Source organism: Chenopodium album, chromosome 14 (genome assembly GCF_948465745.1).
Source record: "Chenopodium album chromosome 14, dcCheAlbu1.1, whole genome shotgun sequence".
NCBI lineage: Eukaryota > Viridiplantae > Streptophyta > Magnoliopsida > Caryophyllales > Amaranthaceae > Chenopodium > Chenopodium album.
In genome coordinates, this window is record NC_137847.1 from 48632869 (window position 1) to 48657049 (window position 24181).

Sequence of the window (24181 nt, forward strand, 5' to 3'; positions counted from 1 at the left end):
GGTGCCTTTATTGAGCTAAAAAATTCAAACTTTGATAATATATACAGAAAAAATCGGCCACAAACTACAGCATCACAGAATGTGGCAAGGGAATATCCTTTCTATTGAAAATCTAACAAAGCTACGACATCAGAAACTTGATATTTAATAAGATAAGAAAATTTAGAATAAAACTAAAGAGAGATAGCATATTACTGCACAACCAAAATTAATTAAATTTCCTTCTCACATTTAGGTTAGTGAAGGGTGAATCAAGTGATACATACAGCAGGTTCCTGAATCAAAGAAGCAAATTGCTTGCCTGCATTCACCTCCATACCCTACCGATGGCGCAAAATCTGACAAGAATCACAAAATTAGAAAATGGTATTTTAAGTAGATCAGCAACATGAAGGATGCTAAAAGCAATATTTTAAATGTAATGCACACATCATCTCTGAACAGAAAACCTTTAAAAATTCAGTAGTAAAAGCAAGATAGCCAATTGTCGCACAAATATTTCAATCAACATGACATTGAGATTAGATGATACTACATTATAACAAGTACAAGATGATGGCACAAGGTTTTAATAAAGGGCAGGGAAGTTAGTCGTTGGTTAACTAGCATCCAACTTTTGGACCAAAATACCCTGGACAGTAGCAAGCATAGATAATTAATTTAGGTAGTATCATTATTTTGTCATATAACTCATTAGGGTCATTGTTAATTGGGATTCCAAAGTCCCTTCCCGCCTCTTTCAAGTTTAATTGGTTGATTAATAAGGGCATAATGGTTATATTAGACACTCTGAGCGCCATTGTACAGAGTTCCTGACAGTACCGCATTATCATCATTCAAGAAAGGAATCCAAAAAGAGCTACAAGTAAAAAATTTGTGCGATGGCATGGCACTTTAAACAAACTTTACTATATAATAGTTTTAACAGCTTTTGAGGTATAATAAGATGATAAGTAGAGCATTTGATAAAATACTAAAAAGTAGATTCTATCTAATTAAGCATATAGCTTTTACTATTCATATCCTTTTTCAAAAATTACTAATACTAAGGCAAGTAAATAGCATCAAATTTTGGAGGCACCAGGGCACCACTGATTACAATTCACCATGGGTAATGACACTATCAGCTATAAAAACTTTTATATGAAATGCTGGCATGGATAGGAAAAGAACGGTTTGAAATTTCAAATAGCATCTACAAGAATTGACAAAAACATTGTTAAACTACTTTTAACAAGAAAGCATTATTGCATAAGCTTAAAAGCGACAAGGAGGAAACAGATAATTTATGGATAAGAAAGGGTCTTGTAAACATACTCTTTTTTTTTTTCAAAATAAATTTTAGTTGTCAGTCAACTTGGTCTAAGATCTATTAAGTTTCCATGTACACTATTAGAAGACAATAGCTATGAGAAAAATATTACCTCTATTCACACTTAAAATCTGACTTATCATTTGGCAGTAAGAAGTTGCGAAATTTGGAGGCCCCTGCTGAAACCTTCATTGAAAAGGATCCTAGTTTGCATTGACTGGAATCCAGGCATCCAAGACAACAAAGCCACGGGAACCATAACAATCATGCCAAATATCAAATCATAGAGCCGAGCCAAGGAAACCACTGTGTCCCAGACAACTGAAGTTTGCAGAAAGGGACGGAGCACCTGAGCAATTTGAATGATGCCCCAGCCCGTTGGGATAAATGCTAGAGCACTGGTTAGGAGATCCATAACTTTAAACCTGGTGAATTTCAACAGAATGACAATCACCAGTAAAGTGAGGGATATGACAGAAGACTGTATTATCCTGAAGTAGATATGTTTTTTAGCACCATATTTGTCCCGGGCATATGCTACGATTACGCACATCCCAACAAGTAGAAAAAAGTGGAGCCAAGAGAGCAAATAAACACCGATACTGGTCTTGCCAGCAGCAATATTGAGCTGATACACAATGCCGTACTGAAAAAAGAAGAAGCGAAGGTCTAATAAAATCTCCAATAACTTCCCCCACAAACCAGTAGTTTTGAGATGTTCCTGCTCTTCATACCACCAGGTTTCCCAGCTCCTTTCTGCCTTAGTGGACACTCCACTACCATACCATATCCAAGTTATGAAATCATCAAAGTCATATACAGTCTTTAACCAATCAAAGCCAGATGGGTTAAAAACAAATGGGGCCAAAATCCATGAGACTACAAGGAACCAACTAGAGATCGACATGGCTATGTAGACAAATGTACTCGTGGCCATCGGGCTGTGAGAAGCATAAACAATCAATATCACCCCAAGCTCAATCGCCTTCACAAAATGACTACGAGAATAAAGCCTATAGTTCTCAGCAAATCTTTTATGCTCCACAACAAACCCACGTCCAGTAGCACGGTACTTAGCACCTCCATGAAGAATTGTTCGGCCAAAATAATGGCATCTAGTTCCCATTGAGAAGGTGTAAAACAACGAAGCTAGCTGCAGCTGCATTTTCACAAAGTCCCATATTGCTGGAAGAAAACCATGCTCCAGAGAATTCTCCACAATCATTGGGAGAGCAGTGAAGAGGCCGATTTGAATGATAAACTGCTGATTCACAATAGCACCTAAGGCTGCATTATTGCTGCTATGTTTAACAGCATGATCCTCCACACCACTAAGAGCAAGATATAAGCGGCCCCACAAAAAGGTATAGATGGACAGAACCACCATCATTGTATTGAAATAGAAACCCACAGTGGTATAGAAGACTGAAAGCATCCGAAAGAAGTCCAGCCGATGGCCCAATCTGTACACGTCCCTGCTGAGAACTTGCTCCCCATTTCCGCTAGCAACCTTTGCTTCAAACATGGCAATCTGATTCAACCCTACATCCCTTCCTTTACCCACCTGTATGTACTCATGATGAGTTATATTACCACTTCGAAGCGTGCAGTTAAAACCAGCAAATATGTCCTCACTCAAGTTGATCAACTTAGACGCCTTGCTGATTCCACCACGAGAAAGAAACCAAAACCTATCAAACACATCTGGGTGACCATAGTGCATACGCACCTTAAGAGGATTTGCCAGAACACGTTGGCCAAGAGTGACAAAACTTGTTTCCTGAGCAGACATGAACCAAGCAAGAGAGGACACAGAACCTGTGAAGATGTTTTCTCGAACTCCGAGAATTGTTGGCTTCCTGATCCCGTAGTACTTGTTGAATTCCTCCAAGAGGTTGCGTATCTTAAGAGCTTCCTCGAAATAATTGTCTTGATTCATGTCAATCGTCTGGAGAGCATCACCTCGAGTAAAAATAATGGCGTGATTCTGGTTTTCAGGTTTTCCTTCTCCCAATTTCACAGGGCCAGGCAACTTGATCCTATATATCTCCACTTCTCTCTGCAGCTGCTGATCATACTTAACAAGAACTGAATAGTATTCTACAACATCTCTCGCCAGGTGTACCTCATCAACATAAGCAACTCGAAGAGCCTCGTCATTTTTCATCAAAAACAAGATCTCCTCAGCACGTGAGTCCCCTGCCATTTTGTGAATCCCATATACCTGACAGGTTACCACATAAGTAAATTTCATCATAGCAGTCCCAAACTCAGGGCCTTTGTATAGGATATTCATACCACTAGGTGCTCTTCCAAGATTGCGTGAAGATGGAACTCTGATTGAACCTAAGCCTCTAATTGATCCTAAGCCATCCCAATCATTACTCAGAGTCAATGAACCATGTGAGGCAATTTGTTGACTACCAGCCCTTATATCCACTTCTGATGCTGAATCCAGATAGGCGAGCATCTTGAGCGCCTGATAATAATACATCATTCCCCTCACAGTACGAGAAAGAGTTTGGCCTCGGTATGATGCCCAAAGACGCAGTTCCTTGACCTTCATTGTCCAAATTTCTCTCTCATCTTCCAAGCCTTCCCTCCTCATCCGCTCCATGAAATTATCCCATTCATCCTCATATATTTTCTGCAGATAGAACAAGATGGAAATGCCATCCTCATTCGCACTTTTGAGTTTGCCAGTTCCATAAATAACGTCTTCGTCATAGTAAGGCGTCAATACACTGAAGGCCATCATCTTCTCCACCTGAGGAGCGTGGGGCATGTTCATGAAGACAGAGTTGCTAAAGAAGGCAATGCGTCTCCGAGCCTCTTTATTTTTTGGTACATTGTGCATAGAATCCCTAGAAGTAAGAAGTGTATGCAAACGACGCAGCTGTCTGTAATAGAACACATCCTCCTCATCAGGAAATTCAATAGCATTCTCAAAAAGAAACCCTGCATCTGTGTCAGGATTTTGAAGTGCTAAACCCACCGCCCTCAACTCCCCCACGGACCTCTTAATTTTTGAGAATTCACGAACACAAAGCTCATATGACGCCTGCAAGACCTTAATTATTTCATCAATATCCTTCTCAGGACTCAGCAGAAGCTCTGTAAGAGTTACCAATTTGTCATGAATCTGCGGTAGCAAAGTCAACTTATAGAATGCAGTAAACTTCTCATTCTCCATGTAGTATTCCATCTCTTTGAAAGCATTAATAACAATTGAATGCTCTTCTGTGCCATATTTAACAACATGATTGAGCAGCAAATATTTGATGCTATCATAGGCCTCTATGATTGCACACCTTCGGTACTCGCTCTTGCACATCTTGTGCCAAACCCACCTGTCGTGATCATTTGCCATCTTTTTTGCCTGGCTGACAGACAGAAGAAGCTCATTACACAGAAGAATACATGGCCAGCGAATAACCCTGATATTCCAACAGTTGGGTGAAAGCTCTAAAAGTTCCACTTCTCGATCACCAAGAAGATCCTCTTCCCTCATATATTTAATTATCTCATTCCATAACAAGGCAAAACGTGTTGCCTCCACCTGGCTAGACTCAATCTTCTTGTAGGCCTTCCCAAATCCATAACGAAGCCTTAATCTTTGTACCGCATCTCTAAGCTTGTGCACAATATTTATCACTTGCACTGTGGGCAGCTGCTCCTCTGGCATGAGATTGAACTGCATGGCACTAGCGAAGAACTGGAACCTAAGCCTGAGCTGCCAAATATTCCGAATCTCACCCAAATGAGAGAATAGTCCAACATATGCACCAACCAACGAGGAGAAGACAGAATACCATATCTGTAAGTCCACGAGATAGATAATAATAACAGGAAGCCACAGCAATACAACTGCTATTCTGTTAGTGTTACTGAAAAACTCGTGCCAATTATAGTGTACACCCCTCAACCTCAAGATGGCCTTTGTTGGGCCTATCAAGGGCTTGATCTGAAGAAAATAGCTAAATGAAAATTTTGCAGCCAAAATTAAAACCCAAAACAAAGAATACTTAACGTTGTCGATCAGCCCTTCCCTCACACCACGACCCACAAAAGTCCGCCTATGAAACCACCAAGTTACCAAGTACAACAAAGGAAAATTGATCTCCTCAAAAAAGTTCCTAACCCAAGGAACAACAAAAAGAACCAAGGCCAACAATTCCGGGATAATAAACACAAAGGCTGCCTTAAGAAACATGAGTATCCTCTGATTTGCCTCATAAGACCACCCCCGACGACGATCCCTATCCTTCTGACTCCAAATCCTAACATAGAACACAGAGAACACAACAATCCAAGCCACAGCCACCATGCTCTTAAGCACCATCCTCACACCAAGCAACCACTTCTCCCGAGTCACCAAACTATACTGAGTCCCCGCATCAAGAATCGACTGAATCAACCTAAGCCCCGCCCACGTTATAAAAACTGTAAGCAACTTCACCTGAACCTCCCTCTTCCCAATCGCCTCCCACGGCCAATCCGTCCCTTCCAACGCCACAACAATCATAGCATGTAAGAACAACACTAACAACACCCAAACCCTATCAAAACTCCTAAACACATTCCAAAACGACCTTTGCTCCACAAACCCCGTCTTCCCCACCCTCGCCGCCTTACTAGCCGTCGTAAAATAATTACTACTCCTATCCAAAGGCCACTTAAGCGACTTAAAACACCTCTTCCTCCAAAAAAACTCATTCAAATCATCATAATTCCGCCACGCCGAGTGTGGCTTCCTCCCACCCTTACTAAAACCAACCTCATCCCGAATCGTATCGTAAAGGGGTTTCACAACCTGATCTAAAAATGCATTCTCACCACTAATTACCGGCAAATACGGCCGCCCCGTTTCCGGGTCATCCCGATTATCAACTATCATATTAAGTTCTTGTGACATATGATGAAAAATATAACAAATACATTCAGGCATAAACCTTAAATTAGCAGATTCACCCCAAATTAACAAGTAAAGAGATACATACAACAACTCCCGCCGAAATTCATCGCTTCCTTTTCGGAACAGTGGGACTCGAACCCGAGACCTCTTCCCAACAAACGAACACCACGAACTGTAATTCGCCAGAAGCTTCTTCCGGTACTTCCGCACAAGGTCGAAATCCAAAACGGCGGCGTTTGACGGAGGTGGTGTCATCCGCATTTGAGAGTTTGCCAGGTGAAGAACAAGGTGCTCTCGTTGGTTCCGAACGTTGTCGTTTTGAAACCCAAAGAAAAGACCCAACCAATCTAAAAGGTCGTAGTTGTCGTGCCACGTGTGAAAGGGTGGTTTCCGGAGGTCCTCGACGGCGCGTAAAGCTGACGCGGCGGCTCGTACTTCAGGGTAGCGCGTGGAAGGGTGGTCAATTAAGAGGTCGTGAATTGGGATTATGTTAAAGGGTTTGTACGAGGTTGTTTGTGGTGGTATAGGTGGTGGCGCGTCGGGAAACGCGCGCGCGGGATTCCCTCTTTGCCGGCGATTCATTGCTATTTTTTCAAAAAAGATTGTATCTTTTTTGTTTTTTTGGTTTAAAGTAGCATGGAGGAGAGAGAAAGAGGAAGAGGGTGTTGTGAAATGGAAGTAAGAGAGAGAAAGTGGGGGAAGAAGGAGAGACTGAAGAATGACTGTTAATGTTCGTGTGTTGATGTTGTGTGGAGTAATGTGTAGGTGGGATTAATGTTTTTTCTTTTTTTTATAAATTAAAAAAAAATACGGAGTAAATAAATAAATAAATTTGAAAAATAAAAAATAAAAAATAAATGATGGAATCGAGAATCTAACGTTGGCAGCTTTGGTGTAATTGTAGCGTAGTAGAAACAACTTTGTCATTTTAAGCGTTTGAGAAAATGAAAATTGTGTACTTATAACGGATGTCACTTGTTTCTGTCATCTATTTATTTCTTAACTACATAAAATCCGTTCAATAATTTAAAATGGGAAATCTCATTCGTCAATTTTACTTATTTTGTATATATATATTTGTGCTAAAATTTGATACATATTTGCTGATATCAAAAGATAATATTTTGTATTTAATTAATTTAAAATGGGAAATCTCATTCGTCAATTTTACTTACGTGTCATTTAAATTATTTAATTCTAAAATAAATTAATAATCTCGTATTTAATTGGCTACCACTAAAATGTATTATCCTACATGGCGCGCTGAAAAAATTAAATCCTACGTGACTCTCTAAAAACTCAAGAAAAAAACTCCCCTTTATATATATATATTAGATTTGGTACAACTAATTGGATTTAAATTTTAAAATCTGTGGAAAATAAATAACCCCTTTCTTTTTAAATTAGGTTTTTCTATGTAGTAACTCTTTTAATTTCACTTTTTGACGTTGTGCCCCATCATATATCAATTTCCACACTGTAACCCCAATATACATTTTGTTTCCATACGGTAATCTTGTCGTTATCCCGTCGTTAAAAATTCCGTTAGTGGGGCCCACTCTTAATTTATTAATATTTTTTATCGATTTACGCGTTGAAAAATGTTCCGTTAAAGGTTTTCGGGGCTATTTTGGGGCTTAAGGAACCAAATTGAACTCGAATTTGGCAAAAAAAATAACTTAAATGTCTCATTTTGCTTATTAAGTAATGTCTCGATTTACGTGTTCACGATTTAATATTTATAACGAGGCATTTATGTTATTTATTTGGGAAATCTGAGCTCAATTTGGACCCTTAAGAACCAAAATAACCCACAAAACCTTTAACGGAATATTTTCGAACTCGCAAATCGATTAAAAAAATATTAATAAATTGAGAGTGGGCCCCACTAACGGAATTTTTGGCGGTGGTTTAACGGCGAGGTTACCGTATGGAAACAAAGTGTATATTGAGGTTACAGTGTAGAAAGTGATATATATTGGGGCACAACATAAAAAAGTGAAATTAACACGGTTACTATATAGAAATACCCTTTTAAATTTTTAAATACGGTCTACTTGTAGCTTTCATATATTGTGTAATTTTGATTACTTATAAGGTGTCACACATTCACTATGAGAATGATTGAGAACACTACTCTGTATTACTCGTATTTTGCTGCTTACGTCCCATTAATCTCATTTATGTTCATTCTTTATTTCTTCTTTCACAAACAATTAAATATACCCTCACTTATGTGTAATTTTAAAAAGACTTGAGAGTAAATACAAGTTTATTCATTTCTATATATGGAGTACAATATAAGCAAGTTAAAAGTAATGTTATTAAAATCGGGATTTTACTTTGAATCGGAAGAGGCTATCAGAATCGAATCGTATAATCAAGACGTCAAATCGAAGTTTAATTAAATATATTGAAATTTTGAGTTTGAAACCTAATTATTGATAGATAATAGTTATTTACCCATTAATCAACCAATACTAGACAATATATATTTATAATAAATACCTATTTAGACATGTTTTAAACTTGTAAGGACTTTGCTAGTTAAGAAAAATATGTAAAATCGGGTAGAATTGTAAATCAAATCGTGTGACATAAATGAATCGTAAGATTCTAATATTTAAATCGGGTTTTTAATAACAATGGTCGCAAGTCTTTCTAAAAACTAAACATATATACAAGTTTTGTGAGTTTTAGAAGAGAAAGAATAGTATCAATGATTAATTTATACAATTTCCATTCAAAAAAAAAATAATTTATACAAATTCTTTGGAAAATCCATCTCTTTGTATAGTGATAGAGAATATCCATAGAATATTCTCATCTTAGGTTTAGGATATATTTTGTATAAGATTATCTTTGATATCTGTACATATCTTATAGTTACCTAATATGATTAGGTTTCTCATTGTAACCCTATAAATATTGATCAATGGAAATCACTCTGATTGAGGAGTTTATATTATCTGACATGGTATCACAGCTTAGGTGAGATCTTGGGATCATATATAAAAATTCTCACCCTGCCGGTGGGTTGGAAAATTAAACCCACCGGCGGGATATACACAAATTTTTTATGCTTTCGCAAACACACATATAGATTTTTTTTTTTTCCTTTTCTCAAAGTGTTTTTTTTAAAATCTTTATGTAACCTTGCGCCTCCCACCGACAGTAGCAACCGCGAAAGCCGCCTCCATCATTGGTGGCAATCGCATACACTACCGCCTCCCACTACTGGCAGTAACCACATCTGCCAACCTTCTCCATGTGCCGCACTCTATTTCCACCTCCTCATGACCAACAATGATTCTTACATTGCCCCATTGGTTTTTCTACACATAATCACATAGATTTTGTTTTGGTGGTCGTATATCAGAATAAGGTCAACTACTTTTGCACATCTCTTTTGCTATCAAGTTGGCTCCTCTTATTGTTGCAGCACTTGGAATCTTTGTGGAGTATTGATTCTTGCTACCTGGGTTTCTCTTTTGAGATTAATTTCAAGCGGTGAAATTTAATCTTTTCTTGCGCTATTTTATTTGTTTTTATTCAACTGTGATTTCACGTAGTAGTGTAGTATCTTCTTCCCGATGATGGTTTGATCCCTTAGCTTCTTCTTCTCTGGATCTGCAACTTAGCCCAAGTCTGTGTTCGGCTCTTCTCCTTCTCCTCCGGCCTAGCAGTGCTTATTTCTACTCTATGTAGGTCGTGGCTGTTGCTTCTCATCATTGTCATCACCGGCACATGTCTACTACTTCTCTTTTGATCATGGGTTACCATACTATCCTTACCGCTTGATGCGTGATTCAGATCCAGTCTGAGCATCCGATTTTCTCCCTCTCCGACTGCGGGGGTGTGATAGAGAATATCCATAGAATATTCTCATCTTAGGTTTAGGATATATTTTGTATAAGATTATCTTTGATATCTGTACATATCTTATAGTTACCTAATATGATTAGGTTTCTCATTGTAACCCTATAAATATTGATCAATGGAAATCACTCTGATTGAGGAGTTTATATTATCTGACATATAGTACAAATATTATTATTAGAAAATCTTACACAGACAATAATTTGTCAAAATTGTTCGGTTTCAAAAGGCATAAACCACAAACTTAAGTACACTTAATTAATTGCTTTTAAAGAATATCAATCATTCATTATGCATGAATAGATCTAGATTCATAATAATTGTGACTCCATATGAATCATTTTATGAGCTTTAGCTTCATTGCTTTTTAATTCGAACACTTCATAAGTATTTTTAGTTTTTTAAACAAAAGTCTGTTATGGCAAAGAGAATAAAGCGCATGCCTAAAGATGAATTGATTTCGCGACAACCAAATAACCCATAAGAGGCATAAAAAAGAGCGTAAACCCCTCCACTGCTTAAGAAGTCTAAACTCCGTAATCAAACCCGAGAACCATAATTCAAAAGGGCGCCTAGATAAGAAAGAGCTATCCCACGATGGGAATCTGCAGGTAAAAAGGTGTCGAACAAAGAAATAATCCCGAAAAAGACGAGAAGTCGATTAAGGAGCTTCCCTACAGAAAACACAAATGGGATTGATCGGAACACCTCTCAAATACAGGGAAGCTAAAAGAAGCATGGCGTTATGGAGAATCTTCCAACAAAAAACCTTCAGTTTTGGAAGAATAGCCATAGCAAATGAGTGGGTTTCTCATGGCGATCAGGCTGGTCTGTTCTCTATTCAGTTCTTTTCTGATCATCAGGGCCGGGTTAACCCTGCTGTGCCTCGTTCTATTACTTGTCTTCGAGGAATTTCGACTGACCCTGTGCAAGTTTACCTGATTTTGGATGGAGCGTGGACTGCTGTGGATTGTTCGGCGGGAGCGGGATGGATTTTCAGTAGGTTTGAATTGGATGAGATTTTAGGAGGTGGTTCTAGGGCTTGTCGTGTTGTGTCCGCTTTCCAGGCTGAGCTTAAGGCTTGTTTATGGGGCCTTCAGGTAGCTATTCATAGTCTTTTTATTTACACGGATAGGGCTACTATGGTTTCACTTCTTCATCATGATCGACCATTTGATGTTTCTTGCTTATGGTTGTTGAGTGATGTTTGCCGGCTTCTTGAGGGTCTTTCGGTTTGCAGGATATCTAAAGTGCCTTGAGACTGGGTTACACCAGCCCATTGGATAGCCAGACGAGGTTGTGAGCGTAGGATTTTGTTTTGGTCCTTTTGATTTTTTTGTGTGTTTGTTGTTTTTAGTTTGGTAGTTACTATTGTAAAAAAAGAAAAAAAAAAAAAAAACAAAAGTCTAAGGAATGTTTACGAACTGTACTAGTATAATAAAAAAAATTAAAAATTGAGCGACTCAAATAATGAAATTGACGGGTTTCTTTTTTCGGCAATGAAATTGGCTTATGCGTCAAGTATAATAAAAAAATTAAAAATTAAGCGAATCAAATAATGTAATCTGGTGATGAAATCATGAAAGCATTTGTAAAAAAATATGACATGAAGTCATTTTATAATTGAGATCAAAAATAAGATTTCTTCTTCTACATGATTGCTATTTGCTAATGTATGATATGTGTCATAGGATTATGCTGAGCCTTTCTCTCTCTAATATGTAGGGCCCTTATGTTTTATGATTTATCCTAATAGTTGTCACGAGTTTGGTCATGCAAATGATGCGATGATGCAAATGTTTTATTGGTAGGTAAGATGAAGGATCTCATCAGACCGAAATCCCTTATAGGTCAATCCGATCCAAGTTAGTGGGTTGGAGAGTGGGGGAAAGGTAAGAAAATCTGAATCTCATCCTCCTCTCCTCTCCACTAGACCAAGTTTAGCTTGGTGTATATACTCATAATTGTCTATCTAAATACAATTGAAAATTTGAAAGGGAGTGTCCAAAATGTATTATCATGGATATCATTTAAACATTTTTTTATCACTAAACATCATTTAATTATTGGAGCTAGCTTTTAAAGTGGTTCTTGTACTTTAAATCTTATCTACATCATTATCCTCTTTATATTAATATATTTGGATCTTTTTTAAGCATACACATCCTTATTTAAAGTCAGGTGTGAAACTAGAAAAAAGGTTTTTAAGGACCAAAATTAGTTTTTAGGGGACCTAGTAAAAACTGTAATCTAATTTTGAAAATATTTAAAACAGTTTTACCTTATATAGAGGCTCACAAAATGGGGGATGTTGAGGCTCTCGATGGTTTTCCTAATGTTTTGCCTATATATTTGGGGTGACACACAAGATTTGAATTAAATATCTTCTCTTATATGAGGTCCTCGGTTTTGAAGTATGAGTGTAGTGAGTTTGCTTTAGTTAAGCACTAAAGCTATGGGGATTTGTTTTATTTTCTATGAAGGATGCAAGTTTTTGGACGAAACAAGGCCTAAGTTCATGTGATATGTACCTAAATACAAAATACTGTACAAGTATATACAACTTATATGTTCTTATGAGGGCCACAATGGGAAGCTTGGAACCGTTTAGATCGGGGATGGAGCTTGAACAAAAAGCATACAATTGGTATAGACAAATGAAACCAGAGGGAAACATGAAGATTATACAATCATTTAAGCTATATACACTGGTGTAACAGTTTACATTATCAGTCACTTACAATGACTGATACGAGTACTGACATCCTTAAAACCGATAAGTTACAATGAATTGCCAGAACACTTCAAGAAGTATGATTTCGAATGGAATCAATGTTTCGATTTATGCCATAGGTAAGGAATCAGAATTTTCAAGCTAGAACAGAATCGGTTTAATTACTTAGCCGTGGTCTCGTGATCTCCCCTTCCAGAAAGTTGTGACAAAATTCAGTGCATATAAGTGAGATCAGTGTACATGTGGGCAGTCATGTTCAGAGAATGAAGCATAACTTCTCCTCTTTTGTTGAAATTCAGTACACAAATTCCGCCATTGTTCACATCAATTGCGCGAAATCTAAATTACCATGAAATAATCAGCCTGTTATTAACTTTTAAAGTTACAGCCAGAATATATTAATAGAAAAGCTTCTCACGCATGAATTGACATAGCATACCTTTCTGGGCCTAGCCCTAGAGCTGTGCAGACGAGTGCCCTCAATATTGATTTGTGAGTGACCACCAAAAAGCTCTCCCCCTAATAAACAGAAGAAATTAATGCATCAAAGTTGAAAGCACTGCCACACCTCATAAAATAGATTTGAATGTCTGCAATCTCACAATGTTCACAATGATTAGAGAAGAAAGGGCTTACAGGATTTGACAAGATTTCTCTCCAAGTTTCAGCTGTTGTCACCCACAAATCCCTAATAGGATAGGTGCCGTTCACATTGAAGTTTACAGGATCTTCCCTCCAGGTTGTATATTCCTTGGGATATCTCTGTTTAGCATCCTCTGCCTCCAAATGCTGAAAATGATTCAATTTTTCTCTTTTGTCCCCAAATTATTTGGTGCAAATATCATAATTTCATACAGAAATTTGAATAACGAATACATGAATCTGCATGCTTAGCTCTCGTGTTTTCTGAGGTGTTTAATCTTTTAACAGGAATTTTATTATTTTCCGTTCTCATAATAAACTCCAGCACAAGAATTGTATGAAAAGTATGAATCCATTTTAAATCTGATTTGCTACATAATGAGCGAAATTTTATTACTAAACAACAGGAACTGACCATTTTTCATGCCCTCCAAGAAAAAAAGATGAACCTCCTTCAAAGAATTATAAAAAATAAGTGGTTCTTTTCTCCCTTGCCATAGTATTTCAGCAGTAGACTGCAATGAATTGACACAGATGGAACATCATTAAATTATGAACTACCTAAAGTTTCAGATTAACTAGTAATACAACTCATAAGATCTCAAACCTTAGCACGAGATATTGGACTTGCAAAGCATTTATCAAAATGTATATTTGCTAATGCCTTCCTACATCTCTCCGCCTGCTTTGCTCCCTCATCTGTGAGAACAGATAAGTCCGAACTTCCCTGGTGTATCAAAACTGGATCAATCTTTAGATATAACACTATTGGTACCCGTCAAAAAAAAAAAAAAAAAAAAAAACAACAACAACAACAACACTATTGGTAAACATCAAAATTATTAAATCAACAACTTCATTATATGCATAGGTGATTATTTCTTGAATCTCAATATTCTCAACATATGATTTATCCACATCCTAACATTGAAGGCTGCACAGGTTTTCACTTATATAAAGCAAAGTTTTAAGAAACTCAAGGCATACTTGCAAAATATTTGAGTAATGAATGCAAGATGAAAAACTTAAATAATCTTTTGGCTATAATATATTTTGGTTATGCTAAAACATCCCAATATAGAAAGTGATAACAGATAATGAGCTTGGCTGCTTAGGAAGGCTGCTGCATCATGTTCCATATTCTTTCGCCTACCCCTACACTCCAATTGAGAAACTGGGATTTAAGGAACTCTCTTTCTCACTCTCTCCACTAGTCCACTTAGACAAAACTACATAGCTTAATGTTGCCCAGAAGAGGTGCTTTGCTCATAACTTAATGCACAAGAATTCAAAACTAACAAAGTAAAGACAACATGATTACTGCTCACGACAAAGATAAGACTGTTATAGCAGCTTGTAAGATAGTTAAGACGTAATAGAACCAAATTTAAAAAATGCCTTGGACGAGAAGCAACAAACCTGAACTCTACTCTCAGCATTCCATGAGCTAAGGCCATGCCTGACAAGTGTTATCTTCTTAGGGGAAGATAATTGCTCAGAAGAAAGAGAGGTAGTTGCCTTCTGAAAATCCAGTGCACCACCTGTGAGAGAAATAGCATCCTTAAAATTCTCTGTTCAAAAGAGACAATATTTTGTCAATTTTAATTGGAAAAAGCTAAAATATTCACTTTATTTCACAAAACTTTGTGAAAAAGATGGTAAAAATAGAAGGGAGAACCCACGGTGAGAGCCACAGACAAGGTCGACAGCATTAGTGGCAAGAAAAAAACATGCATAAACAGCAATAACCATTATATCACAGCTTATTGCAAATTCCTTGGTGCAACAATGGGTTTAAGAGGGTTTCTAAAGATTGCAATCTTCCTCACTCGTTCGTAGAGGTTATACTATAATTGATTTTATTCATAAGTCAAATCATACAAGTATTTGCATGACACAAAATTGAGCTTGTATTATTTAAACTACTAATATCTTCTATTCTTCATTTTCCATGAAGATTATATACAAGTTGTTTTAGTGGCCAGCTACAAATATACACTCCCCTTTCCAGTAGTTTCTTGCCTCAAAATAATCATTTTTTTCCGGTTCCTTGCCTCAAATACACATGTTCTCTACATATATGATAGTCAAAATTAGGAAAGTCAAATGCCAACGCCATGGCCATGGTAAAGCTCTGTCACCCCAAGTCCCCAAGCAAGTCCAATATCACCATGGTAAACGAAAATTGTAAATCAAGTGGAGATGTTGTAAATAAGTCAACAAAAAACCTAGTCAGCATAACATTTTGGTAATAAAATCAACAAGGAATGCTTCGCAATTATTATGAAGTTGTTGATTTTATCATAAAAATCTCATGCTTACTTTGTTTACTAATTTACATAACTACTACTTGATTTGCAATGAAGGTGATAAACTTGAATTTTCTCATTTCACCCCATGATATTTCTTGTTTTCCATCACTATCCATAAAGGGGTTGGAACTGAGTGGAAATGAAAACTTATGAAGAAAAACACACGCTACGAGACGGAATTGTAATACCATGGACATAGCATGATGCTTTCCTTGTAACCATCATATAATAATATCACCTACCAAATCAGCAATTGCAGCCTTAGTCCAATTGAAAAATGAAAGTGTAAGGTAAGAAGTTCATGTTTTAGTCCAAGTGACACCAAGTACAAATGATAAATTGAAGAGTGAAGTTCATTGCTAACTCTAGTTTAAACAATTGCTAAGCAAATCAACTTCAAAATCACAAGAACTAAAGGAGAAATTAAATCATTATTATTATTTTTAATCATTTTTGGGATTTTAATCATAGTAAGTTGAAATAATTACAACGGTAGAAACTAGAAAGTATGGAATTGAACCATCAAAGTACAGTACTAAAAATTAGAGAGATAATTAATGAAATACCAGTAATTGAGGCAAGGTCAGGAGATGAAGATGAACATTGAATCCGAATTCTTGATCTCCTTCCATAAATGGGATTGTGCAGCTTAGAAATGTGGGTTGAAGGAAAATTCAAATGGGTTGATGCTAGAATTGCTCCAGTAATCAGTACACTACTCATCTTCAGAGAAGAGAAAAAAAATTTCAAACCCAGATTTGTATGGATTTTCAGTCTGTTTTTGTCAAGGACCAGAACAATTATTTTGGACTCGAGGTCATAATTTGATCCATGTCGCTATTGTGGACTCGTCTTTTGGATAAACAGAACATTCTTTTTCATATGCTCCGGTATTGTCTTGTTTTGTGGTCTTCAGGTCGCGTCAATTTTATTCGGGTTATTTCAGATTAACTAACATTTAGGTTTGGCCGGATTATTCGAGCCTTAGGTATATTTCGAGTCAAGTATCAGGTCAAATTCGAATTGGGTCAATTTAAGGTCAAGTATGTTCAGGTCAGGTCAGAATTAGATTGTTCATTTTGTGTCGATTTTGTGAATCAAGCTCAAATCGATAATTTTATTTGGTTTGTGAGTTAAGTTACGGTTGGGGATGAAACAGTTTAAGTCATTAACGACACCAGACATTTTATTTTAGATATTAGGTGATTTTAGTTTAGGACATTTCGAGTATCAGGTTTGTTCGGGTCAACTTCGAGTCGGGTCATTTCGGATGTCAAATCAGGTATAAATGTATAATCAAGTCGGGTCAGGTATGGGTAGATTTTGGGTTTTGGGTCAGTGGTGTCAAATCTAGATAGGTTTAATTGATGGATAATTCGACTTCCGACAAATGGACAAAGGTAGAACTGTAGAACCTATTCGAAAATTTTGAATTACTCCATACAATTTTAAATTGGATAAGAATTGAGAAAAGCCCAAACCAAAATCCAGATGGAGTTTTGTAGTGGTGTGATGATTACAAAAGTATAAATTGTGCTTGTAACTATCATGGGTGGTTAAACAAGTAGAGATTGCATCTATAACATGCATTTGCCCCCATGCCCAATCATCTGCCAATATAAAACACTGCCTTAAGGAAAACAAAAAACTCGTGATATTTCCTTTAATCTCTTGAAAAAAAATTCACATTTTCAATTTTGTTTTTTAAGAATTTTGACACAAATTGAAAAATAAGATGAATATATAATCTGAATTATCTGGATTTGTTTTTTCCTCAATGGTGACAGACTTGTAGTCAATTAAGATGTCATTTTATGATGACAATTAAAATTAATATTTTAAGTTTTTTTTTTATTGATCTTTATTTTTATATATTACTATATTAAAGCTTTTGTATGATTTTTATCTATGAATTAAGACATCCTTAAATCAAAGAAAAAAAAAAGTGTACATATATCTAAGTCATAGTGAAAATGATAGAGAGTATATAGCCAAAATTACATGAAAGTATGGGAAATGGGAATAATAATAATAACTCACTAAATTTGATGGTATACATACATTACATTAACTAATAAATTCTAGCTAGCTAGAAAATTTAGGTGGAAGCAGGAAATAGAGGACTAAGAACAGCATGAAGGGAGTAGAGAAGGAGAACAAAATAGATGATTGCAGCAACGAAGCCTACGGCGAGGGCAGCGCTGGTCTGATCACAAAATTTAGGGACTTGCCCGCATATTGCTAGCCATCCTGCATGACTATTCCCTTTCTTTCCTACGTATGCTATTGCCAATGCTGCCGATGCTGCTGAAGTCAAAAGTAGTGTCACTACCTGCACGTTTTGTGCCCGTAAATTAGTAATGACTACGTTTTGCACCAACAAAAATACTCGTATAAGCTAAGGTAGTCTATGTGTGTAGTAGTTACTTCCTCCGTTTTTTTTAGTTGACACCGTTTGACTTTTACACTATTCACACAACACGCTTTGACTCGATTTTGTGGTTTATAGATACGATAAAACATATTCATGTGGTGTCTTGTTTGAATCGTTTCAATGTATATTTTATTAATATCCATTTTTTATAATTTTATAATATTGATAATTAGAGATATTAATCGTTAAAAACATGCGTTAGCAAGCGTGATAATAGAAAGGTGTCAACTAAAAAAAACAGAGGAAGTATATGACCCATGAGGAACTCATCAACAAGAAAATACAAGTTTATCTTTATGATAAATAAAATAAATTTTATCTAGTGACATTTCTGTAAATAAGTTAAAACTTTTATGAAATACAAGTCTATTTATTTACGAAAATATCACAGTGGCTAGGATATTTTGTTGATTTATTTACCAAAATGCCACTGGAGAAACAATTTATGTTTTTCATGAAGATAAATTAGGGCTCCCTTTCAACGATAATGTACATGTCATCGTTCAAGTGGTAAGACATTTACCTTTTACGAACCAACAAAATTGAATCCTCACTATCCCTCAGACGACCCACCGTCTATGATCTTAGAAAACATTTATTCGTACTTCATTTAAGGAAATAAATTCCTTTGTTGAGCACGTTAATACTTCCTTCGTTTCTATTTACATGACTAACATTCCTAAAATGGAAATGTTATATTACTTGACCCATACTATAATTGGTAAGCTTTTGGTAAACAAGTTATCTAAATTCCCTCATAAAGTGCATATAGGGGACAACTTTTAAGGGTAATAAGGTGAACCATGTGCACCAAATACTATTTCTCTCTCCTCTCCTTAAATATTGTGCCAAAGGCTATGAGTTAAGTAAATAGAAACGGAGGAAGTATATTATAAAAGAATATATAAATCTTTTATGTATGAAAGGAAATAATAATAATAATAATAATAATAATAATAATAATAATAATAATTTAAAGTTTGAGGAATGATTGTCTTGTGATGTCGTTCGAGCTACTTTTAATTCCAACTTAATGAAAGTCTCTAATGACAAGATTGTTAATGCACAACAGCACAAGTAATTTACAAAGCCCTTATATATTTATCGGAATTTTTAAAAAAACACAAATACAAGATTAAAAGCCCCTCTTATTTAAGAGCAATTTCTCTTCTACAGGACACAACACCTTTCTTGTTGTTCTCCATTATTGTGTACAGTTTCACTATTGACTAATCACTCAATTATTATACCTCCTACGTAATTACTCCGAATAAAAAAAATAAAAAATAAAAAATAATGATTTGACTCATTTGAAAATGGTTTTTAATCATCAACTAATTTTTGACCCGGACGATGTCCCGGGTCATTGTTTGTAAATAAAAAATTATAGTAAAATAAAGTGTAATAGTAATGATCACTTGTTTATTTTTCCTAATATTAGTATACATTAAAATTCATTATTCATTATGTAGCAACCTAAATTTTATGCTTAATATTAAATTATTTTTCATTTGTCGTAAAAATTCCTTCAATTAAAGTAAGTAAACATATATGTATTTTTTTAAGAACAAAGTAAACCTATCTTGTGGTTAAAAGAAAAAACCTGTAAAATTACTATGCATTTTAATTACATATTTTAAATACATATAACCTATATAAATTGAAAGAAATAAATTTAACTTTGTAATCATATTGTTGTTAAAATATGCATAGATAAATTGACAATTAAAATTTTAGAATTTATGAACATGAATAACTCATTTAAATTAAAATGCAAATTTATTACGAAGTATCATAAGTTATGTCATTGGTATATCACATGATTTGTCAAGCCATAATGACACGTGGCGAGATTGGTGACACATGGCAGGATTACAATCCTTGCCATTGAGTTTTAATATATATATATATATATATATATATATATATTGATATATTGATAACTTTCTTGCAAGACATTAGCCCTTAGGGTGTCCTCTTTTCTATATTAATATGTAATAATTAAGATAAATAAATTTCTTTTCTATATTGATAATAATTAAGATGAATAAATTTTTGCTTAATTATTTTTTAACTGGTTTATTTAAAATGACAAGAAAACAGAGCAATTTGACCAAAACAGAGAGAAACAGAGAAAGAGGCCGGAATTTACCATGTCTAAAACCAGAATAAGGCGCCATAGCAAGTTCTTGAAAGGCAGCAAAAGAACCACCAGAGAATAAAAGCTTACTACTGCATACGCAATCAAAAAGTACCTACATTTTCACACCCGCGTTTTCAACAATTTTAAATTAATTCAACGTCACAAATCACACAATCCATATAACTATTAATTCCAAACAGAGAGAATATTAAATAACGATACTATAATGACTTACTTGAAAGAGGGAGAATTTGTGAATTTGGCGTCGAATTTGATTCCCAACACAGAAGCAGAATCATGGGCTGTGCCCATAACAATAGTTGCAACAATAGTAGATGCCAAAGCTATAAGCCTAAGAACAAAGGTAATAATACCTTTAATCTTGCTCATATTATACTAATCATAAAAAAAATTTATCTTGATTAATCAAAAGAAATATCTTCTATATATATTCAACTGATTTTTTTGGGTGATGAAATAGTATAGAGAATTAAGCAAAGTTTCAAACGCTAAAATGAAATAGTAGTAATATTTATGTGTATGGTAGTTTGATATACGTAAGTATTGAGGAGAGAGAGAGAGATTATTGGTAGGTAAGGCAGGTAAAAAGTGGAGCAACGAGCTATACATACATGTTAAACTTCCTACTTTTCGGCCTTAATAATGAAATTAGTTTTCTTAGGTTACCTAGCAACTTTTAATTTATTCTCCAAATTAATTTTGCCTATACATTTTTGTTTGTATGCTTGTTATGGAAATATCTTTAAATTTGTAGTGAATTAGTGATGGTCAATGTGTGTTGTTCTCACTTATTGTTTCTTCTTCACCTTGTTTTCTTAGGTTACCTAGCAATAAATTTTATTTTTGTCTTATAATTTGTCATGTTAATTGATTTTTAGGATTTTCATTATTGAAATGAGGGTATGACATTAAAACACTTCAATAACCAAGACAAAAGGTAACACAATATTGGATATTATTTCGGAAAGTAAGCATTTTTATATGTTTGTAATAATTTGTATAACTTTTTTGATTTTGATTTTGATGACAACATTTTTCTTTATTTGGATTATTTTTTCCTATTCTTTGAAACTCACACTCCCTTCATCCCATAATACATAACACGTTGGACCTTTTTTCACTATTCATACATTAGGTTTGACCATAATTTTTTACAAACATAATAAAAACATCTTTTATCATAAAATATGTTGTTAGATAGGTTTTAATATAAAATTTCATAATATAATTATAAAAATAATATTCATTAATATTTAAATATAAAAAAATAAAGTTAAACTATTGCATTGACATATATACAATATTTGACTGTGTCATATATTATGGGACAGAGAGGGTACATTAACTTTACTATAAAAAAATGTCTCCATCAATTGCATTGTCAACATGTTAAGGATTGTTCAACTTGGCCATTGAGAGACTAAGAGTCTAAGATAGGTCTAAATCCAAGTTCACCTCACTTAATTAAGTTAATTTTTTTAATCAATATTATGACTTTATCATTCAACTAACGTGCAAGTAAGTTTAATTTATCTCGGTTTATTACACCCTAATAAATTATATTAGATAATTAGACATAATTAGACTTTTACGTAGGAGTTAGCACATACGTCTGGACATTGAACCTTAAGCTTAGGACATCTTGATACCCAAAATACGTTTACACTCCAATTAGAGTTATGTTTCTGGAAACAAAAATAACTCTAAAAGTCTAAACCCAAATTAATCACATCCCATTGAACAATTATATAAACAAAGCTAGAGTACAAAAAATTTAATAACGTGTGTCGGCAACGTTAAAATATTGAAGAGAAACAAAGCTAAAAATATTTTTAAAGTACATTTATAAATTAAAGAAATTAAAAACCAAGTTTTAAAATGTTTTTGGAGTACATTTGTAAAGAAATTGTGTCATTTGTAGATTAGGCAGGTGAAAATAGACAAGTCGAATTCATGAAAATCTATGCATGGTAGCATGGGCATTAATAATAATTGGCTAAAAATTCCAACAAGTCTTCTTCCATAAATATTTCAGGTGAACTACCACACTAAAATAAGAAGTATTTGGAAGTTGGAAAAACTATTTTTAGCTGCACACTTTTAAGATTTCTTCATGTTCTCTAAATGCACCGTGTTTTTTATAATTGCGTATTCTCTTTGTTTCATACTATTGTTATTATTTAAGAAAATAAAATAAAAAGGGTTTAGTGATGTTTTAATCACGTAGTACTCCGTACAAGATTTCTTCGATATTTATATATATATATATATATATATATATATATATATATATATATATATATATATATATATATATATATATATATATATATATATTTTGGTGAAAAAGATTTCTTCCATATACTTCGCATTATTATGTACTTTGAGGTTGATGTTACACAAACCTATTAAATTAACAAATATTACGTATTACTTTTAGCATCAAGATATCTAAATGAACTTTGAAATTATGTCAACAAATATCAATGCAAAAAGCAGTTTTTATACATAGACGTACTTGTCATACTTTTATACTGTGCTTCTTATTTATAATACTCTTTTTTTTTTTTTTTTTTTTTTTTTTACAGTGTTATACTTTAATCGACACATAATTTTAGGCAATTTAATTGATTTTAATATAATAAAAAGTGGGATTTGAAATAATCGAACGTATCCCTGCACTATGATTTGAAAGATTCTAAACCCTGTCAAAAGAGAGACAAATATCAAGCAAAGACAAATCACTCCCTAGATGGTAAGAGGAGAATATGGAAAATCCAAGAGAGCAACTCGTACTTGACTCAAGAACATTAGTTGAACAAGCTATGTCTCGACACGATAATATATATTTTTATTAATATATAAATTTTAAAACAAAGTTACCTATACTATGATTAAGATTTTATGATACTTTTTTTTACGATAAAATTTTTAATACTTAACAAGAGTTAATTTATAGGGAAAATTCACATAAATAATCCAAACTATGGTCATCCTTTCTACATTAATCCCAACTATGAGTTATTCTATAATAATCCAAACTATAAAGAGTTTCTTCTCCTGTTGATCCATGACTTGATGAAACCGGTTTAATAAGTCATTTGGGCTACATGTCTCCTAATTACTGGCTCTCAATCTCTCATTCAAATTAAAATTAAATTTTATAAGGAATTTTTAATCACAATATACTCCTGTTTCTCTAACCTGAATCCAACCGCTGCGAATTACCATGGCTAGCACCACCACCAGCTTTCACTCTCTTACACTCACCACCTCAACGAAGTGCCTCATCTACGGCCACCACTTTTTAATTAGCAAAAGTAGTAGCATAGGTGATTGGGTTTTGGTGGCTAATAAGAGGGGGGGGGGGGGTGACGAGAGTGGTGACGTGTGGAGCTTCGCTAAGTTAATTAGGAAGAGAGAGATTAAAAAAAAAACAAATTAACCAGTTCAAAAGGTTTTCGGTTGCTGGGATTATTTTGGGAATATGTCTCCAATAGTTTAGATTATACTATAATAATCCATAGTTGGGATTAATATGGGAAGAATGCTTATAGTTTGGATCATTGTTGTGAATTTTTCTTAATTTATATTATTAAAAAATAAAGAGTAAATTTCTAATAATAAATAAATAAAAGGGAAACTTATATAAAAGGAAAAAAAACACAAAGGTATAATATTTAGAAGTACCGAAACCTTAACGAGCAGATCATGAACTACTTGACTCAAAACTTTAACACGCACGATTCGAGCATGGTACTAATGAGCGCAGCAAGTACCGAGGCCATC

General features: G+C 34.6%; 3 protein-coding genes and 1 non-coding gene across 5 annotated transcripts; all 4 read right to left on the bottom strand.

The window, feature by feature from the left end:
• On the bottom strand, nt 1-6966 carry LOC145577400 (callose synthase 11-like). The gene is made up of 2 exons (XM_081634818.1): nt 1425-6966; nt 1-338 (listed from the first exon to the last, which is right to left on the bottom strand). Exon 1 carries the CDS (start codon nt 6807-6809, stop codon nt 1452-1454), a length of 5358 nt encoding a protein of 1785 aa, XP_081490944.1. The 5' UTR covers nt 6810-6966; the 3' UTR covers nt 1-338; nt 1425-1451.
• On the bottom strand, nt 3741-3820 carry LOC145580522 (small nucleolar RNA J33). The gene has a single exon (XR_014099544.1). It is a non-coding gene; the product is annotated as a small nucleolar RNA J33 (small nucleolar RNA).
• Nucleotides 6967-12727: 5761 nt separating the features above from the next.
• LOC145579410 (putative 2-carboxy-D-arabinitol-1-phosphatase) lies at nt 12728-16638 on the bottom strand. 2 transcript variants are annotated; one of them, XM_081636658.1, is made up of 7 exons: nt 16361-16638; nt 14902-15023; nt 14090-14209; nt 13898-13997; nt 13477-13616; nt 13280-13359; nt 12728-13179 (listed from the first exon to the last, which is right to left on the bottom strand). In XM_081636658.1, exons 1-7 carry the CDS (start codon nt 16515-16517, stop codon nt 13053-13055), a joined length of 846 nt encoding a protein of 281 aa, XP_081492784.1. In that variant the 5' UTR covers nt 16518-16638; the 3' UTR covers nt 12728-13052. The 2 variants fall into 2 exon arrangements, with proteins under 2 accessions (XP_081492784.1, XP_081492783.1); XM_081636657.1 differs by having other exon boundaries at nt 12729-13179; nt 14902-15053; nt 16361-16637.
• Nucleotides 16639-17814: 1176 nt separating this feature from the next.
• LOC145579411 (CASP-like protein 1C2) lies at nt 17815-20846 on the bottom strand. Its single transcript, XM_081636659.1, has 3 exons — nt 20607-20846; nt 20381-20483; nt 17815-18126 (listed from the first exon to the last, which is right to left on the bottom strand). Exons 1-3 carry the CDS (start codon nt 20759-20761, stop codon nt 17893-17895), a joined length of 492 nt encoding a protein of 163 aa, XP_081492785.1. The 5' UTR covers nt 20762-20846; the 3' UTR covers nt 17815-17892.
• Nucleotides 20847-24181: the final 3335 nt, after the last annotated feature.